Source organism: Sarcophilus harrisii, chromosome 1, assembly GCF_902635505.1.
Source record: "Sarcophilus harrisii chromosome 1, mSarHar1.11, whole genome shotgun sequence".
Classification (NCBI taxonomy): Eukaryota; Metazoa; Chordata; class Mammalia; order Dasyuromorphia; family Dasyuridae; genus Sarcophilus; species Sarcophilus harrisii.
In genome coordinates, this window is record NC_045426.1 from 114378495 (window position 1) to 114400455 (window position 21961).

Genomic DNA, 21961 nt, shown 5'->3' on the forward strand with positions numbered 1-21961 from the left:
AATTGGCAAACCTTACAGCACTATGTGGTCATCATCATTGCTACATATATTTATTTTTAAATCAATTTCTTTATTTCAAAATAGAGAAAACAAAAATAAAAATAAAACATTGCCATATGCACAGCAAAAGATAAGAAAGGATTCAAAATATGAGACAATGAATTTCTATTTTAAAAAAAAACACATATAATAAATATACACATCAAGTTCAGAGCTGTCCATCTTTGCTTTCTTATGGTTTTCTTTTGTTCTCTGCTGTGAGTTTTTTTTTTTTTTTACTTTATTCTTTTCTTCCCTTTTCATCCTCCCCATGCCCACCAAGAAGGCTACAATTAACCATATACATAGACATATGCATATACACATATACATAGATATAGAGATCTCTAATCATACACACATGTATGCGTATACATCTATAGAAGGCTATACTTTTATTATTTATCCTCTGTTTCTCTGAAAGTGGATAATAATATCATCCTTTATAAATCCAAGTCTTTTCTTATTGTCAAATGTGTATGATGCAGCAGGATGTTTTTGATTTGTTGTGACATGCCATTTAATGACCATCCATTAATTTAGAGATATTATCATTATATTAAAGTGAAATTTAGTTGAAATAACTGAACATTTCTTAAGTACTTAGTATGTGATAGGTACATTTAGTATAGAAATCCAGAAGGAGACAATCCCAAACTTCAAGGAGTTTACAAATGGGGACCATGAAGCAAAATGCACAGAAGTAAATACAAAGTAATTTTGAAGAAGAATAGAGTGGTAATAGCGCTGGGGGAAAGAACAGGAAGTACCTGAGCAGGGAATACCTGAGCTGTTCTTTGAAGGATGCTAAGAGGAAGCAGATTCTATACATATGGGAAGCAGGACTGGAATGCTGCATCCCAGAAGCTGTTAGCAGGTCATTTGCCCTGGAATGGATGATGTGTGAAGGGGAAGAATATGAAATTTACTGGAAATGGATGTAGAAGTCAGACTGTAGAGGCCCTCATATTCCAGGTGAGGATTTCTGGATTTTATTTTATCCCAGAAGCAAAGGAAGATTTGAATGTGGAGATTTTTGAGGAGAGGAATGAAAGTATAGATCTATATCTCTGGAATATAACTTTAGCAAGTATTTGGAAGATGAATTAGAAAAGGAGATTGAAAGCAGGAGGTCATTTGCAAATAAAAAGGACAAAAAAACCTCTTTTGGAGAAGTTTGAAATGTACTGGAAATGAGGCAGCATATTTTCTCACTATTAGAAGAAATTTAGCTCCTGTACTAGATTGTAAGCAAACTTCCTGAGGGCAGGAACATTTTAATTATACCTATCATAACTTTGCACATTGTAGGCAATTAAGTTACTGTTTATTAAAATGTGTGCTTAGAATAAACCAAAGAAACATGGTTTTATTGATATAACTGATTCTTGAATGTCAACTGACCTTAATAGGGGAATGGTTCTTAATTGTTTATTTGTCTTTTCAGTAAGTCTAATAATAACTTTAATTATAAATATTTGTAAGTTAAACTATCACACTTTGTAAGTGTTGACTCCAGGACTTTCTTTCTAATTAGCAATAATGACAATATTACTAGAAATACAACTTTTACATTCCTGTGGAGAACCACGGAAATAAACATATCCCATTCATAGCTCCTCCTCCCCCATGTGAGTTAAATTAAGTCTTTAAAGAAACCATTTAATGCTCCAAAAAAAGGAAGTCAATTTAATGCCCTGGTGTTAAGAAAAAGTTCATTTTCCTTAAATGGGTTCCTTACTGAAGAGTATTTTACTCATCCTATTTTGCTCAACCCCTCAATTTGAGAGGCACAAACTGTTGATTTCTTTAGATTCAGCAAATATATACACACACACATACACAAACACACACACAGAATTTGAAAAGTCTTAGATGAATTTTGTCTTCTGTTTTAACCCTGTTTGGGGAGAAAGAAGAAGGATGGCACTACTGTATAGTTCCAGTCCACTGAAGAAGATTGCCAGAGGTCCCAGAATTGGCCCAGAATTCAGGGGAATGAATGGTGAGACATTTGACAGAATGAAAATTGCCAAGCTATTCTTGCACCTCTCAGGGAGCTGCTAAAATGATATGGTACCTTTGAAAAGATCCTTTTGAAAGTGCATCTGTGATTTTTCCAGACAGTATTTTTCCCTCTAGTGAAATGAGGGGCAACATTTCATCCAGCTGTGAGAGCAGTTTGAGTAAAATACTAAGTTTGTTCCCCAAGCCACATTCCTTCAGAAATATAGTATCCAAGCAGCAATGCTATTCCTTCCTGGATTTGACTACATTTTTTGTCTTAGGAGGTTTGGAAGATTTCTGTGGTTTTGTGCATAATGTAATTTCTGATAAATAGGTCCCTAAGAGGCTAACAGTGCTTTTAGCATATTAAATGCCCTGCCAATTACCTGAAGATAATTTATCATTTCCTTTAATAAAAGTATAAATTTTCAGATGTCACTCACCGTCTATATATTTTAGTGCTCATGGCTATTTCCATTTGTTTATATCGATTATAGTGAACTCTTAACTGCTGTAATTTCCTTTGACCTGTTGCATTTAGATATATTATTTGATCAGACCTTTAGATGAGTCATTTTGTCCACACACATTTAATTAATTAGTTGGGTTTTTTTTTTCTTTTCCTGCTAGTATTTATATATTATAGAGTCTAGAAAGGAAAGGCAGTCTGCAGCTAAGTCTGGTAAAAGGGAAGTTAGGTTCTATCAGAAGCAACAGCTGTCCAAAATGAATTCTGAATGAAAATTACTAGTGAAGAAAAGAATCTAGTCATCTGCAGGAAATATGAAAATATTTTTATAACCTAATAGAGATCTGGACAGAGGTATCAGTGAGTTTTCCCAGCTGTATCTACATGATTTTCCCAACTATTCATGGACAAAACATGTAGTAGGACACATTGCATCAACTTGGCAACATTTTTTTAAATGTTGGCTGCCTTTTTGAACAGGGTGTATTTTCATCTAAAGTAATCAGCATGAAAATGCTTTATTTTCCAACGATTTTTTTTTCTGTGCCCTCTGTACATAAAATGAAGTTTAAAAATAGTCCTGTTATTATTGTATTGTTTTCCAATCTGGGTTCTTTCGCTTGAATTACTTTTTCTTTATATCTTTAGAAAAATACTTTTAGGTTTTGTTACATGGGTATCAGATTTGTTCATTTCTGTGATCATTTCTTGTGACAGAAACTTGCACAATAAGTTTCTGGCATCTCAGTTTTATTTCCTGATAATTCCATTCATTTTACAATTTTCCAGAGATTAAAATATCAACTCTTAGTAAAGAAAGGAAAGGAAACCTTTATACTTTTTAAGGCATACTTTACCTCTCTCCTGATTGAAGTTTTAACTTTCTTGAGAACAAAAAAATCTTACCAAAGAAAAGAGATTTTTTTTTTTTTTTTGGTTTTGCTTTTCAAAAAAAAAAATTAAGCAATTCTGACTCTTTCCTGCACATTTTTCTCATTCTTGCCACCCTGGTTCAGGCTTTCTTTTTCATTCACTACCTCCTCACTTTGAGACTTCTAGGTTTTCTTCTCATCAATAGTCTATGGTTTTATCATATCTTTCCATTTATTGAAATCTCTAAATATCTTCTTCACATCCTTTGCCAATCTTTTCTTCCCCTCTTAACTACTCAGGAATATCCAAAGTCCAGGTCTTTAAACTTACTACTTTTCTAGCTTTCCATCTCACTTTCCCTTTACTATATGATATCAGTTAAAGCCAAACTGGATTACTCCCTATTCCCCAAGATACAATTTAATTTTCTGCCAATTTGCCTTTGGCCATGCTATTTCTTGAATCTGCAATGCCTTTCCATTATAGAAATATTAGCAATACGTTTCCCTCTCTGCCTCTTGAAATTATGTCCATTCTTCAAGACCTAATTCAAATGGGCTTGATCTTTGCCACAAAAACTTTCTTGATTTATTCCCCTCAACAAAAACACACTTCAAACAAAAATTTTCTTTTCTTCTTATACTTCTCTTATGTACTTATATTTTCTTATTCTGTTTTGCATTCTAATCATTTGTGTAAATGTTGCATTCCCCTTAATAGCTTACAAGGACTTTGAAAGCAACAGTCATAGTTTGTCTCCCTCCACTACCACCACCTCCAAAAATAACTCTCATAGTTTATTGAATATAATTAATGCTTAATATATCTTTATTCCATTAATGATTTGGTCTTATAATTGCCCACAACTAATTAATTCACTTCTATAAGTAATAAAGACTGACCACAGAGTTCTAATGTACTTTATTGTTAGTGTGACAATCTTGATTCTACAACAAAACCAAAAAATTTGGATATAGCTGTGTTCTAACCTCAGAGACTCCTATATCTGGGTAGGAAAGACCTCTTCAACTAAGGGATTCCACATGGAAATAAATGCAAGACAGTGCATTTTATTAGAGCACTGCATGGAAAGTTACAAGTACAGGGTGTCAGTTACAGATCTTTCTACTAACAAGTATTTCTTTTAGTGAGCTAATTAACTTCTCCAGCTTTGTTTAGTCATCTGCAAAATAAACAAATTAGATTGCATGAGTTATAAGGTTATATCTATTAAGGATATTTTCTCTTCAAGACATTAGGGTAGGGGAATTGCTACACAAAAATTATCTCCTATCTCAAAGAATTTCAGCTGCTAAAAAAGTTATGGCCAGCCAAATTGGCCGACCCACTCTCATTCCAAACAGGTCAATGCATCTGCTTATGCCTTCTTCCATACCTAGAATGTATTGCCTTCTCACCTTCACTTGTCAGACTACTTAGGTTTTTTCTGGGCTTCACGTTAGTAACACTTCCCTGAGGAAAGCTGTCCTTGAGCCCTCTAGTTTTCTCTTCTTGAAACTATCTTTCCCTAACCCATAAACATAAATATATTCCCCTCACCAGGTAGATTGTAAGGTCTTTGAGAGCAAGGATTGTTTTTGTTGGGGACTTTTGCATTTCTATCCTCAGGTCCTCCCATAGTGTTTGGAATATATAGTAAGCCTTCAAAAATATTTGTTGAATTCAATTGAATTAAAAGGACTCTATTTTTCCATTTAAATGAGGAAGAAGAACCATTTGATTTTTATTTAAAAAAAAAAAAACAACTAGAACTGTTAGCTCTAAATAAATCAGGAACTCCTATTTGTGTTAGTACTAGTGTGTCTGTCAGATTCTTGAAACTTAATTGTATCCCTAGCCTCTTCACTGCATTTCTTGGCTTACTCTAATGTGTTCAAGCCAGCAATAACATTTTCATTGTCAATAACTTTCAAAGCATGTAGATACTTCATTTGTATATTTTCAAAAGATGTGTTAATTTTTAAAATATTCCTAATTTTAAATTAAATTACTATTAAATTTATTTCTAAAATTAATTTCTACTAAGTCATTTCCCCATATCCTTCCTCTCACCCCCAATTGAAACCTCTTTTGTAACAAAGTTTTCCTAAATGTGTAAATGAAACAGACACATTGATTGTGAATGATGGTACATGTATAATTCTTTTTCTTTATTCCTCCATCTCTCTGCAAAGAAGTGAAAGATAAGTTTTACCATAAATCTTTTGAGAAAAAGATAGGCCATTGCATTGTTCAGAGTTGTGATTTTTTTTTGAATTGTTTCCCTTTATATTATTATAGTCACTGTATGTATTTTTTTAGTTCTGTTTACTTTGCTCTATCATTCATGTTCCTTGCAATACACTAAAAAACTCACAGAATTTGGACAAAATTGATCTGGTCATTGAAAGTGACTATACCACTGGAAATTTATACATTTCTCATCTCTTCATAAGTTAGATGCTACAACCCTGTCCAGATTCAAGTCAACAAATGATTATGACAAGATGGGGCTGCTTTCAGCTGGGCCCCAAATAAGCATCCTTCAAAATTCATCTGCAGTATGAAACTTGTAACTGTATTCTCTTGGTGATCCTTATTCAAATTCATTTCTCTTCTAATTTTTCCTGAACTTTGCATTACAAAAAAATATAAGGAGAATATGTTTAGCAGATGAGTTAGGGAGAATGCCAAGATCATGAGTCTTGTGAAGATTTTTGAGTCCATATTCAGCTTCAGTCTAAAGGGCTGGCCAGGTTTAGACTATTTTATTTGTCTATCTCTGCTTAAAGAAAATTAGTGGAAATATATCCAAAGTGTGTATTCCAAAAAAACTCTAAAACAACCCAGCTATCAGACCTTTCCTGGATGCTATGTATTTTGTTCTCAAATTTTTTATCAATTCATTTGGCCTATTTTACTTTCTTCTTTGCTTCGCCTGAATAAAATATAAAAAGGGTTTTATCTTTATCAAAGATACTATATAGGAAGTTATATCTTCCAGTCACCCAAGGTTAAACCTGCAGATTTAGTTTTGTCTTTCCCTTTTCCCAATCCTCTTCCAACAGATGCAGTCAATTACCTCATCTTGTCTTTTTGACTGCTAAAATATATTACCTGTCTGTCTACTCTTCCTTATTCTTTTTATCCAGTTTAACATTTATTGAAATATCCTCCTAACTGATACCTCTTTTTCCAGTCTCCTACCAGTAATACTAATGCAAAACTGATCAAGGTCTTCCCTGGAAATTTTTCCTAGGCAGAAACCTTTAAATAACCTTTAAAGTTTTAATGGTTTTCATTGCCTCCTGAAAAAAAAGGAGGCCAAAGTTTTTGGATTTGCTATTAGGGTTCATTACAGTCTGGCTTCAATCTATCTTTACAGTTTCATCTCATACTATATTGCCTTTCCCATTATTCTTGTGCTTTAGCCCAGCCAGACACCAAACACTTTCCAACATTCCTTTGCTAATGTAATTTCTCATGCTTGCAATGTCATCCTCCTATAATTCTACTGGTTCAAATCTTACCAAGTATTTAAAGCCTTATTAAAATTCCAACTCTACCATTTTAGCCTTTGATTCCCCTCACCCCAATAAGAATGATGCTTTCTCTTCCTTTGTACTCTTCTCATGCATTTTCTCTGTGTTAGAGTTACTTAGAGCTTATCTCCTATACTAGGTTTTGAGATTCTTTAGAAGAACTGTCTTAAGCAACTTGGTTTCTCCCTCAGGCCCTTGCTCAGTGCTTAAAACATAAATTTAATAATTGTTTGTTGAGCTGAAGTGAGTTAAATGGAATATAATCAGAAATTAGAAGGGGTGGTACCTTCTAGTAAGGTAAACACATTTGGAAATATTCCTCTTGTTTATATACTATAATTCTCTGCCCCAGGGCTGAATCTAGGCTCTTATTAACCTCTTACCCTGGTCCTCAGGGAAAATAAATAGTCCAAGAATATAATTGATCAAAGAAAGCTTCTAGCCTTCAAAAAACTACAAAGAAACAAACAACTACAAGTAGAAGAAACCACCTCAAACCTACTTCCAGGATTTTTACAAAGATTGCTTTCCAATTCACAAATTGCTTTTAGACTGTTAGAACTGAAATAGATCTTATGAAACACATAGATAGTCCAGCTTCTTCATTTTATGTGGAAAGAAACTGGGATACCAAAAGAAGTAATTTACCTAAATTCTCAGTAGCAGAGATGGGTTCCTAATCCAGATTTTTTTGTTCTGAGACCTCTTCTCCCTATCCCACCCCTTAGATGTCCCAATGTCATTCCCTTCATCCCCACATAAACCCTCCCTTACCCACACAATTTTATTGAATTATTTTAACTATACATTCCATTTGACCATTCCCTAGTCATTAATGTGTTGCATATGATAGTCTAAAATGAAAATAAACTGTTTCATGTTACTTTCCAATTTATTTTAATTTTCTTTTTTGTGGCTTATTAAAGTTGTTTTTACCTTAATTTATCCTCTTTTTTTCTTTTTTCCTTTTCCCTCACTATGTATTTGTCCTCTCTTCATCTCCTCACTACAAAATCTACCAGTTCTTATTGTCACGTTTTCCTGTGATGCTATAGCAAATATCCTTGAGACCTCTATATATTGAGTCATTCTTTCAGGGTTTCTTGAATACCTATAATGTGTAAAAGTATGCTAGATATCAAAGATACAGTTATGTATAAGATATGGTAGCAGCTTTCAAGCAGTTTCCAATTTAAAAAGAGATAGTTATAGATGGCAATCATACAAGTTATATACTCTGGCCTTCCTCTTTGGAACACTGGGCATGTATATTCTTCCCAAACTACACCTTTTACCTCTCACCAGGCAATCCTAATCTGTAGCTATTGTTCTAGTCCGCTTAACATATCTGATGAAAAAAAAGGGGGGGGGGCGGAAGAAATAAGACATTTCTCCAGAACACTAAGGCTACTACTATACATGTGGTTTTAGGTTAGGAAAAAACAAAACAAAGAACCGTATCTTCATAGCTTAGCCTTATCTATTGTTGGGAAGTTTATAAAGTTATTAATGAAATCTAAAATTTAAGATTCTCTATTTTAATTCTGGAGTCCTCGATCTAAAAGGAAGAAAAGAATTACTCCCCCCTCCAACTCTTAACAGACAGATGATGTTTGTCCATTCTGTCTTTGTCTCTGTATCACAAACTATAGTGTTTTTTTCCTCTCTTGTCATTCTTTGATCATCCACAGATAAAACATACACAAGTAACAAAGAAATTATGCCCAGTCATGAATTTATTTCAAGAGTCACCCAAGACTCTTGATAATTGAAATTATCAAGATAATTGATAATTGAAAGATAATTGAAAATCAGGAATTTTGAACAGCTTAATAGAGAAAACTTAAAATCAATGCCTGCTGCCTGTAAGTAGGAAGAAGAAAGGAATACTTAAATAATTCATCTTTTTGAAGTTTTGAACTCCAATCCATTCCAACCATATTCCTTTTCAATAGTTTTAATAAGTAGGAACTAGTGAGCTTAAGCCATCTCAACAGTTACAGTTTTAGGCTATATTCAAAACACTTGCTCAAGCGTCTTTCACAGTCTCTCTTTATAACCATCAGTCTTCAGCATGCCATTATGGTGCTCTTGCCTTCTTTATTCATTCACCATTTCTCAGGTGAAAAAAACAGATGATATGTATGTGGATCACAGTTCCCTGAAATCTGTAAGGTTAAGCTCTAGAAAACTTCCTCCTGCCCATTCATCTCAAAAGCCTGATAGAACAAGCAAAATACAATTGGAATTTCCAGGATCTTGGGTTATAGGGCTGAAAGTGGCTTTAGAAAAAAGAAGATAATCTCAGTTGAATGTGACTGGTGTCTCTACTAATAAAAAACCTCCTTAGTTCTTACACAATAATAGCATCTGATACATATCATTGCCTATTTCACTGATGGAAAATTGGGGATGGGAGAAATATTACTTTTCTTTTGTTGAAACCTGAAAAATAAAAGAATGATTCACTATCACATGTCTATACTAAATTTGGGTTTTTGACTTATTTTTACTCTATTGCAATTCTAGAATCAGAGAATCTTTTCCCAGGAGGGAATGAGAACTCAACATTTTGAGAGGCATTTTTGTCCCCTCGGCCTTTCTGCCCTGAGAACAAAAGTACCTTAAGCTTCTAGCTCCTCTTTTTTAAAGAGTCAAGTATATTTGCTTACCTAAACCTGTTATTTCTGCTGTAGTGGTTATTTATAGACGACAGCTGTTAAAATCACCATATTCGTGTCCAAGAGGTTGTTAGCTTTTGATTTCATAGCCACCAACTAGTAATCCCAAAATGCATGTAGATATGTGTTCGCCAAGGAAGTGTTTAAGCATTTCCCATGACACTTCTTGTGTACCTCCATGAAAATCTCAATTCTGCTGTATTCAGTTGCTTAAACCTGTTGTTGCTACTTTTGTAAATATCTCTGGCATATACCCCTTCTCTCCTTTGACACTGCCAGCAATCATTATCAGTTCATTCCTGGACTATTAGTATAGCTTGTTGAATGATCTTCCTGTCTTAAGGCTTGCCTCATTCCAATCCATCCTCCTCTCAGTTGTTCCAATAATGTTTCCAGAGTGTAAGTCTGACCATTTAAGCCCCTCCCCTTCATTCAGTAAATTCTAGTGTTCCCTTTTACTTTCAGGATCAAATATAAAATTCTTTGTTTGGCTTTTAAAGTCCTTCAGAACCTGACTCCATCCTACCTTTCCAATCTTCTTCCCCTTATCCAATATGCGCTGTGTATTCTACAATCTACTGACACTATCTTCCTTGCCATTTCTTAAACAAGGAACTCTCTTTACTCCAGACAATTTCATCAGTGTCCCCCATACCAAGTCCAAGCTAAAGTCTCACCTTGTATAAGGAACCTTTCCCAGTCCTCATTAATCTTAGTGCCTTCCTTCTGAGATTATCTCCAATTTGTAGTGTGTATTTCTTGTTTTGTGATTTCCATTTTGCCTTCCCCTGTTAAATAATGAGCTCTTTGAGAGAAGGCACTGTTTTTTTCCTCTTTCTTTATATCCCTAGTGTTTAGCATAGTGGCTTGAATAAAATATACACTGAATAAATGCTTGTTGATTTGACTTTTTGTGTTCTCGAGACTTAAAGTTCTCCAAACCGTAGGTTCTCCAAAATTGTTCTAGCTGAACATAGATTCTAAGTCCTTCCAAACTGGAAAGACTTTGAGAAGTTTCAGGGACGAAATGTATGTCAGTTATCTGTGGAATTAGATTAAGTTTGGAGAGTTCCATAAGATTAGACACTGGGTGATCACTTAATGAAGGGTTTGGGCCAGTATAATCCAACAATTATTTACCAGTGTTCAGAAGGACTATAATCTGTTATAATGGAGAAAAACCCAACCTGAATACATCAGAAATGCTTGAAATTCTTTTGTGACTCTAAGCCTCAATAGAAATTTCATTTAATGTCCAAGGTTTTCTACAAATGTCTGTCCAGTAACTCTCATATATTTTTGTATTTCATTCTTATAAGATGCTGGAAAGTATATATTGTCAAAATGACTCCCTGAACAGCGTCATTTTACTGCTTCATTGAGGTTGTCACCTGATTAATCATATAAACTTCTCCCATAAAAATCCAGCCCTTTTTATAGTTTTTCTTTATCTCATTCAGTTTTATATACTTGCAGTTCATAAATGCCAATCTTGTTATATCTGAGACTGCAATATCCAATCAAATTATCCTCTGATGTATGTCCAAAATGTCCTCAATGATTTTTTTGGTCCATATTTTACTATCTTTGCTTCCAATGAAATGATCTGTGAAATCCAGTAATTACATTGTCTTTCTATGCCAGATCATTGAAATATCAATAAAGGGTCAGCATTAAAACAGCAACAAATTAATCAGAAAAGCCAACCTTTAAACACATCCACAGGATGATTTTAGCACAAAATAGCCCCCTCATGTCTCTTAATTTTCCTTTTTGCACATTATTGCTGTATCGCATCATGGGATATTAAGCATATTTCAACTCATGGGACCGACTCAATCATGTTTTTAGAAATTGAAAACAAATGTTGTAACTGGATGAATGATAATATTGAAGTAATAACAATTTCCTAGTAGGCGTGCTTGTTTAATGACTTGCATAGGCTTTCAGCTTGTAAACACTGGAATGTCTATCACTAACTGAAATTGGACTTTTTTAAAACCATAAAGTTTGGCAGTAATTTGGTTCAATATAGATGAGCCAAAGAAGTCATAACCAATGGAAAGTTCATTAGTGGTCTGATTCTTATTAACTGAATCACTGTCCTCCATGAAAGGTAACTTTAAAAGTTGATTTTTGCTTCAGGGAATAATGGGAACAATCTTCTTGCTGAACTTAATTTGAAAATGCTTTCCTTCTTCTCCTTTGCTGAGCACTGTATTATGTAATAAATGAATTGAACCATGCTGGACTCAGCCTCAAGCAGAGGGGTTATGCACTCCCTTTTTGTAGAAGATATTTAGAAAATCTTTCTCAGGGCCTGGCAACCTCTGCAACAGAAAACAGATAAAATATGGATGGTTTATCAGTTGCCCTGTTCTTATCATGGCTGAAGTTTGAAGGCTGCTGAAATGATGAAAAACAAACAGCAAAAATAGGGTTCTTTCATTATCATCCATATGTGGAGCTTAGTTCTTTAAGAGCAGAGAAAAATGCATTTGGTTTAGAATTCTAATCCTTCATTCTGAGAGGCAGCACAATACTTAAATAGTGATGGGTGGGGGAAAAGAAATTAAGGAATGAAATGAAATATGGGCTTTTCTGAGAACTTGAAGATTTTCAGACCAAAAATGCTCTAACAATTTGCAAAGATCATAAATGTTCAAAGTCCAATTCCTTAACAAATAATAGTAACTTTTATGACTTCTGTGTAATTATAGTAAAGCATAAATGTCAATTAGTTATGTTATATCTAATTACAAGAAATCTCTTTGTCTTTAACTTATATATAGCAAAGATACAATATTGAGGACTTCCCAGTCTGGGTTTTTGCCAGAAAAGGTCTCCTTATGGCAGTGAATTAGTGGAAAGGGTTTTAAAATATATTTTTGATGATTTATTTGAAAAGCTCATGAAATAATTATCTGTCCTTTTTTTAATGTTACTATTTGGGAAGAATTTAAATCATTTGTAAGAAAATCCTTGAGGGGTATATGACAAGTAAGAGAAAATGTGAATCTCTGGAGCTAGGATATATACTTAGCCCCAATGTATATTAGAGAAACATGGAAAGAATTATAGGAATAAACGTGGAGTAATATAATAAGAAATAAGAAAGCAATATACACATTGATCATAAGAGTCTAAGTAGAATGAGAAAAGAAACAACTGTAGAATTATGATCAAGCATAATCCCAATAAGCTATGAGAAAATGTATTTCACTCTTTGCAAAGGTGGCAAAGTATCAGTAGAAAACAAGGCAGTGCTTCACACATAGTAGGCACTATATAAGAGATTATTTCTCTCCCTTTCCTCCTTTTGATTGATAATAAGATTGCTAAACAAACTTGCTTTCTTTTTTTCTCCTTTGTTACAAAGGCATGGCTTCCTGAGAAAAGACTCTCTCTTCTGTTTTGAATTTCTTTTCCTGAGCACAAAGTTGGTGTATATATAAAAAGTAAAAATGTTTAAATTAACAGTCTTCATGGTACTTTTCTTAGTAAGCAAAAAACTAGAAACAAAGTGGCTGATCATTAATTGAGAGATGACTGAATTGTGATAGATTATACCATCATGCTTTAAGGAACAGAGAATATAAAAGATGCAGAAAAACTTGGGAAAACTTGCATGAATTGATGCAAAGCAAGTAGAAGAATACAGAGTGACTATAATAAGGCAAATGAATACAACACCAAAAGGCAGCCAAATTCAGATTAATTGCTGTGTTAAGTAATTTTGTTCCCTCAAAACTAGGTGATGAAATACTTTTCCCTTTTTAAAATATAGAGGTAGGAAGTTTTGTGAACATGTAGTTCACATGTAGTGTTGTGTATATTGTCACATTCTTATTGTCTTGCATTTTTACTTTATCTATTTTTCTGTATTACTAAGAAGTAAAGTTAATGAAAGACTTCTTCCCCCTCCCAGAAAAAAAAGGACAAAAAAATCCCTAATTTTGAGTTTCAGCTTCAAATCTAGCATTTGAAAATTCATCCTGCCTTCCAAGCAGCCATATTTATTCTCTGGCTTTCTGAAATAATTGTTATTCAATTGTGTCATTCTTCATGACCTAGGTCTTCCTGACTCCAGACCCAGTGCTTTATCCATGGAGCCACCCAGCTGCTTCCATTCTGAAGCAGATAGTAACCCTTAATTAAGACTCTCAACCTCCATCACCTTTTTTTTAAAACAGAAAAGCATAGGAGATGATAAATGACTTGCTCAAATTACGATCAGCTAGTCGAAGTTTCATGGATGGACAAAAGGCATTATCGAGTTTCATTTTCCTGTTCCAGCCATATGATTATATCTTTTCCTTCAGTAACCAGACCAATGCCTGGAGTATAAGAACAATTAATGTCAGGTAACTTTCAGCAGCAAATCCATTGTCTGGATATGACAGAAGACTAGATTAGACAAAGAACTGCTATTACAGGTTTCCTTGGACTGACACATTTTTCTTCATGCTCATCATCTCTCTCATTTGATTTTTCTTTTCATTGATTCTTGTATTAGTCCCAGGCTTATAGGTAATTTTTCTTTATGACCTTTTAGGGCAGAAACATGTTAATGTCATGATTTCCATCTTGTTTTAAATGTCTTCTTTTTCTTTTTTTTGAAATTTTCGATGATATCTATACTCCAGAAAGAGTACTGAGTTACTAAATAATCTCTGGTTCCCTGTACCAATGGCATCAAACTCAGTTAGAAATAGGGCTACTAATCAATATATGAGAATTCCTGTGGGCTACATATTGACTTATTTTCAAAATGTAATATTATCCATGTTTTATGGTATTTTATTTATTTTGTTAAATATTTTCCAATTACATTTTAATCTGGTATTAGGGACATGCTGCTCTGTACCACATCAAATATGATATGGTCCCTGAGGCTTATTTCTAGATGCTTTTATGAAAACTTTGGTTGCCATGATGGGATTAAGTTATCAATTTCTAGTAAATTGGTATGTTTTAAAGGGTCTTTTGGACAAGGGATAAAAAATACAACTACACAATGCATTTCTGTATTTCAAAAAATTCTGGTATTTCATAATTGTGGGTAACTTCAGTACACACTGTTGCATACCCACACCTTAGGATATGGTTTAATAGTTTAAAATTCATCACTTTGCTGGTCATCTTCTGGTAATAATCTTCTCTGGTCTGGTCCTTTGTCTACTCATTGTGACATGTTACTCAAAACCTTTCCAGCTTGGTAGGGTCTTTCAGAACTTTGGATCTGCTGGCATAACTGTTGAGAATTCAAATTCCCCTTCTCACCACAATTAGCCCTCAAGACTCTTGAAGGAAATACCTTAGTTAGGCCAGTCCTCTGGTAGTATAGGTTCAAAATTGGAATAAAATGATGCTCATGATATATTTAGTAGTTAATAAAAGAGTATTTATTTATATATTGTACAGATTATTAATAAGTATTATTCAGAGGAGACAACATTTCAACCGAATTGACTTTCTATTGTCATGGCTATCTACAAGTCAAGCATCAGGGACCACTGTAACTTCTTGTGGGTTTTTAGTGCTCAGATGACTAAGAAGCCATGTTAATAGCCTAAATCTTGAGTCAGTACAATTTAGGAATAGTTTTATTATATTTTAAAGGAAAATTAGCACATCCTACATGGAATAGGGGTTTAAGACATGCTTCAACTAAAAGAATGTATAGTCAAATAATAAATAATGTTCAGGTTTTCAGTTGAGCCAAATTCCCAACTAATTCACCATGGGCCTTTTAATGGGGCAAGTGAATGTTAAAATGTAAGTTTCTTGAGGGAAGAACTATTTTTCTTTTTCTTTTTTTTGTTTGTTTGTTCCTAGAAGGAACTTACCAAGTGTTGACTGCTCTGTGTGGCTTATTTAATAAAAGAGACGCTCCAATAAGAAGTGTTCTTTTAATGCTTTTCAGCCACGTGATATTGAAGGCTATTTGAATTTTTTTGGTATTGCACTAGGAAGCTGACATCTGATGCAGTAATTACCTGTAGAATATGGACTTATCAAATACATTTGGTTAACTAATTCTGATATATTCTAAATTATTTGACCTCAGAGCAGTCTATCAGAATTTGAATTTAATACTGAGGCCATTTAGAGGTCTATACAAAATACTGTGTGTGTCTTGGTCAGCTGTACCACCTATATCAGAAGACACATGAAATCTGTATAGTTTGGTTTCAAGTATCAGCACATGGCTTGAGTTTCAATTGCCTCATCTGCAAAATGAAAATAAAATACCTCATCTACTTCCACAAAGGAGTGACAAAGCAGCTGGTAGAAGCTGGGTAATACCAGGTAGCATTTCATTAAAGGAGATATTTTGGCAAGAAGTATCAAGAAGTTAAAATAAGAATATATGTACAACTCTTCTAATATTATTAATGTTTTTAATAATTATCATAATAGCTTACCTGTAATTAATACATTAAGATTGGTAAAGTACATAACAAACATCTAATTTGATGCTTACAATATTTGATGTTATTATTCTCATTTACTTATGAGAAAACTGAAACTCACAGAGATTTAAGGAATTATCCAGAACCACCAGGTTTTGACACCTTTCCTGACTCTGAGTCCAATGCGCTTTCTGATATACCATGTTGTCTCTCAAGTGAAATCGTCTATGTAAAATGCTTAGCATTTGTAAGGTATTCTATAAATGTAAGTCATCATTATCATCAAATGGACCTTTACTATCTTGGTTTTTTTTTTAAAGTTTATGCATACATACAAAGGTATATATTTATGTATTCATATGCAAAACAACATATGCATTTATAGATACAGATGTACCTCACTATTTGTGTACATAGAAAGAAACAGAGGAAGAAAAAAATAAAAAAAGGAAGAAGGTAAGGAAAAAGAGGAAAAGAGAAAGGAAAGAAGAAAGAAAAAGAAAGTGAATAAATAAATGGATGAATTCATGTTCAGGTTCACATACAACATAAATAATCATTGCAGAATTGTGGTACAATTAGAAATACCATGCACTTGGCCTTTTTTAGAGTTTATGCAGATATGAAGTATGGCATTATTACCTATGATATATGAAATGACAAAAGTGCTTTTTCTTAGTATTCTGCTCATCATGCAAATTACTTAAGGAAATTTTTTCCAATGTATGACCCACCTAACAATTTTATCCAGTTCAGTAAAATTTGTCTTTTTAAAACTAGGGATACTGTCTAGTTTTGTGCTTTGCTGACTTTTCCAACTACCTTCCAATATATTTTCAGCAACTGTAAAAATTATCTAACAGTTTATCAATAATGACATTTAAGGAATTCCCTAGCATCTTCAATAATAAAGAATAAAAGTTTAAATTTCTTATCCAAATTTTCACCTGGAATTATGAAATATATTCAGTAGTGTTTCCCACAAAATAGGGAGGAAAACAATAGGAAATGTCTTCCTGATCTTTGTGATTATATAACTTGTTTCTGTTAAATATTGTTTTCCTTCATTTTTCATATATGATAAAAATTTTAAATCTTAATTATGGCAACAGCGATTTCAATAATTAAGATATTAAACTTCTTGTTATAAGCAAAATAAACAGGTCTTTTCTCACTATTGAGCTTTTAGATCTCTTTGAAGTTTTACTATGTAAAATCTTTTACATTGAAAAATGTATTTGTTTACATTTTTTTAAAAAACTAAAATGGCCTGAATTATTTTTCAAAATGAAGCTGTTAGTTTTCCAAGTTCCTTACTCAGTTTACAAAGGGAAATATCACCACAGACAAGGGTTTATATTTTGGATTTTGTAATTCCAAATTTTGTAATTTGTAAATTAAAATATTCTATAAAAGTTTTGCATAATCAAAAATTTCGTATTTATGAATCATTTCATAGGCTGCCATTGTCAAAAGCATTTATCCTCAGAGATGTCCCTCTTTACACTTCACTAGACTGATCAGTGAATGGCAGAAAGCTTTTTTGATTGTACTTTACTCTGATTGCTTTTGACCTTTGTCAATTAAGATTACAAAAAGTTGAGAGACTTTTTTAAACAGATAATTGAGCATGGGTATAAAAGGTAATTCAGAATGTTTTTACGTGTAAAATTACCATACCCTTCTTAGTTTTTTATTTAAGAAATTTGTTTGTTTGGTTTTTTTTTGTCTTCCTTTCTCTTATAGTGCGGGAGTTGGCAGGACTGGCTGTTTCATCGTGATAGATGCCATGTTAGAAAGAATAAAGCATGAAAAAACTGTAGACATTTATGGTCACGTAACTTTAATGAGAGCCCAGAGGAATTACATGGTTCAAACAGAGGACCAATACATCTTTATCCATGATGCACTGTTAGAAGCAGTGACATGTGGAAATACCGAAGTGCCAGCTAGAAACTTGTATGCATATATTCAGAAGCTGACACAAATAGAGACAGGAGAGAATGTCACAGGAATGGAACTGGAATTTAAGGTATGGTATTGTTCATGACACGGTGAGCCTGGATAACTGTTTGATATTACCTTTCAGTTGTACTTAGAAACATCCTTTCTCAAGTAGGAAATAAAATGTGTAAAAAAAATGAATTTTAAATTTTAATTTAGCATATTCTTTTGAGAGCTGTATGTGACTTGTTGGAAATTTTTTCTGCTTCTCTCTACTCATAATTTATTCATTCAGACAATAAAATGATCATTTTTAGGGAGGAATAACATAACTTTAACTTGAGAACTCAGAGATTAAAATCAACATAATTTTTAAAATTCATCAGATTTTAGGGATTCATCATCTCTGTACAAGTGAAACGTAATGTGGTCTGAACAGATAGGTAATCTAAAGGAGAAAGAAGCCTTAATTGTTCCAAAATGAAGCTTGGCTTCATGACAATCAAACCACATGCTAAAATTGTTTTAGTCACATTTTCCTTGTTCTGTCTTCAACAGCGTCTAGCAAGCTCTAAAGCTCACACTTCGAGATTCATCAGTGCCAATCTTCCATGTAATAAATTCAAAAATCGCCTTGTTAATATTATGCCATATGAATCCACAAGGGTATGCCTGCAGCCAATCCGAGGGGTAGAAGGATCTGATTACATCAATGCCAGCTTTATTGATGGATACAGGTACTTACAGTTACTCTCCTGATGCATTGAAGCTTTTGACATTTGCATGTGCCCTAGTTTCAGAGCTGTGATAAATTTAAAGAACTAACAGCCCCACATTATTTCTGCTGAGGTCAGCATCCCCTTTCTAGAGACCAGTTTTTTCCTTGACTTACTAAAGTTAAGAATGCAACCGTGGATTTTCTCTTCTAGCCTCCCACTGCCTCTTTGCTGAAGCTTGTAAAAGGGATTAATAAAGAAGCCGTTTGGTACTATAATTCATAAACTTAATAGATTGTATGACAGTCATTTCTAGACACGACACAGCACAACTAAGTGTTTCTTAAGTGCTTTGTATGACACACAAAATTGAGCTATTAGAGTTGCATTAAAATTTAAATAATAATGATAAAGACATACATCATAATATTAACAAAGCAATTTTCTTTGCAAAGTACTAAAAATTAAAACAGCTATTGTTTGATTAAACAATTTTAATAGGAATTTAATGTGTTTGCTATTAATATGTCTTTCATTTTTATTATAAGCAGGTTTCAGAGTAATGTTTACATTCAAAAAAAGTGAGCCTTTACATATTTTTTTATGCTTTAATCATCTTTTATCATTCTTTTTTTTTTTTTTTTTTTAAATTCAGGCAACAAAAAGCTTATATAGCAACACAGGGACCCTTGGCAGAGACAACTGAAGATTTCTGGCGGATGCTATGGGAACACAACTCTACAATTGTTGTGATGCTCACCAAACTCCGAGAAATGGGCAGAGTAAGTGTATTATATCTGAACTTGTTTTTCTTCCTAAGAATACTACCTTAAGGCAACAAAGTGAAATCTAAACAAAAGTCTGACTGGCTAGATTGCTTTCCTTTTTTGTTTTTTTCCACTCTATTCATCTATTGTCTTTTGGGGCACAATGTAGGAATAAGCATTGGAAGTGAAATAAGAAAAAATTAAGAAATGAACCTTTGCTTTGCTATTTACTTGCCATATAGCCCTAGGAAAGACATGTTCCTCTCTCCAAACTTCACTTTTGTTATTTGTTAAAAAAAAAAAAAAAAAAAGAAGAAGAAGAAGAAGTGTTTATACTAGATCATCTCCACTAGTCTACTTTATACAAAAATCTGGTAGTGAGAAGCACACTAAACAGTGCAGGCCAAACTCTACTCAAACAAGACTCATTTTCTTGAGTTGTCACCCATGCCTGAAATGCTCTCTCTTTTTATCCCACCTCCTGATTTCCTTGAATTCTAATAATTCCCAACTAAAATCCCACTTTCTGGTACCTTCTCTCTCTGACAATTATTTCTAATTTCTTCTCTCTATACCTTATTCATACATAGCTGTTTGCATGTAGTCTCCCCCATTAGATTGTGAGCTTCCAGAAGGTAGAGATCATCTTTTGCCTTTCAATACTCAGTATATGGCACATAGTAGGTGCTTAATAAATGTTTATTGACATTCTCACTGACCACCAAACTCTCTTGTTTAAACTTGAGCCAGCCACAATCTCCCTGGATTTCTTCAACTAAAGAGTTAACATTATATAACTTAGAAATTGAAGATATATATATATATATATATATATATATATATATAAAAAAATATATATATATATATATATATATATATATATATATATATATAGATATATATATATATATATATATATATATATATATATATATATATATATATATATATATAACTGGGTTTATAACCCATCTCTGCTCAGTGCTAGATGCCTATAGTACTTACTTCATAGAGATCTTAGAGGTTCCAATAAAAATGTATAAATGTCTATACTTAACTTCTGTCATATGAGAGAATAGAATTAGATGAGTTCCAAGATGCCTTATAGCTCTAATATTTTATGACAGCTTATTGGATGATAGAGCACTGGGCATGGAGTCAGGATGACCCAAAACCTGAGTTCAAATCCATGCTCAGACACTTAACTAGTGTCTGATTCTGTCAAAGTTATTTAATCTGTTTGCCTCATTTTTTGCAACTGTAAAATGTGGATAATGATAGTTTCTACCTGCCAGGTTTGTTACAAAAATCAAATGGAACAATGTTTGCAAAGCTCAAAGCACCTGGCACATCATAGGTGCTGTATAAATACATATTCCTTTCCCCCTTAAAGACTACATTTGGTCTGAATTATAAAATCAAACTGATCTTCTTGGAGCTGTTCAGTACACTCCAACAATCATTTGACAAGTCATTTTGTTAGGTTCAGGGCATAAAAACATAAAAAATGAAATAGTTTCTGCCCTCAAGGAGTTTCTATTCCATGGGAAGAAATGAGTATGTACAGACTGATAAGCAGATTTCTCATGTTGAAGGTGGTACTGGAGCTGAGCACTGGAGGAACTTTGTTCTTCCCAACATTGTCAAGAGATTCATCCCATTGCCTTTAAAAAATTACATTTGTTTCAATTAATGTTAGTGAGTTGTTCTTTAGCCCAATAAGTTGTCCTTCTGAGCAAATGGAAGTAATTTGTTTTCCTTGCTGTACCTTGCCCATGTCTATACATTCTGAATTTACTTTAAAGAGATAGGATTATAAAAATACTCTTCAGTGACCGGTTAATATATTTTACCTGGGATCCTCTCTCTCTCTCTCTTTTAGGAAAAATGTCACCAGTATTGGCCTGCAGAACGTTCAGCGAGGTATCAATACTTTGTGGTAGACCCAATGGCTGAGTACAATATGCCACAGTATATCCTAAGGGAATTCAAGGTCACAGATGCCAGGGTAAGTTAACATGGTCTTATCCCATTAGCTTTCCCCAATTCTTCCCTTGTTTTCCCTTCCCTTATCTTCTGCCTTGCCTTCCCTTGCTTTCTCTTCTCTTCTCTTTTCCTCTTCTCTTCTCTGTCTCTGTCTCTCCCTTCCTTCCTTTTTCTTACTCCCTTCTTTCCTTTCTTCTTTTTAAATAATTTGTTCTTTCTTTGGCAAAATCTACACAAAAATCTTGGATTGGTTTTATTTGAGACTTAACATCTGGCAGTACCAGTTTGGGATTGCACTTTATAAATGTTTGTGCTGGAAAACATTTACTGATTGGAAGGTTATACTTCCATTCACCTTCTCTTACTCTCTTTGGAGCTTTCTTTGCCTTTTTCATCACTTAGGGCTATAAATATGTTGTTGTTTTGCACATCCTGGAGGTCATGTGAGCAGGAAGGTTAATTTGGTCTGATTTTAAAACTGCAGAGCAAATAACATTCTTTTAAAAAGCTGACAGTCTTTG

General features: G+C 33.5%; 1 protein-coding gene across 10 annotated transcripts in view; it reads left to right on the plus strand.

Annotated features, from left to right (window-relative positions):
• The window catches only part of PTPRD (protein tyrosine phosphatase receptor type D), a 1049942-nt gene that overhangs the window by 1012242 nt on the left and 15739 nt on the right, over window positions 1-21961 (plus strand). For all 10 annotated transcript variants that reach the window (XM_031947762.1, XM_031947812.1, XM_031947874.1 and 7 more), the window contains 4 exons: window positions 17774-18059; window positions 18530-18708; window positions 19343-19469; window positions 21337-21462. In XM_031947762.1, the coding sequence (XP_031803622.1) occupies window positions 17774-18059; window positions 18530-18708; window positions 19343-19469; window positions 21337-21462 (718 nt within the window). The remainder of the gene's footprint in view (window positions 1-17773; window positions 18060-18529; window positions 18709-19342; window positions 19470-21336; window positions 21463-21961) is intronic.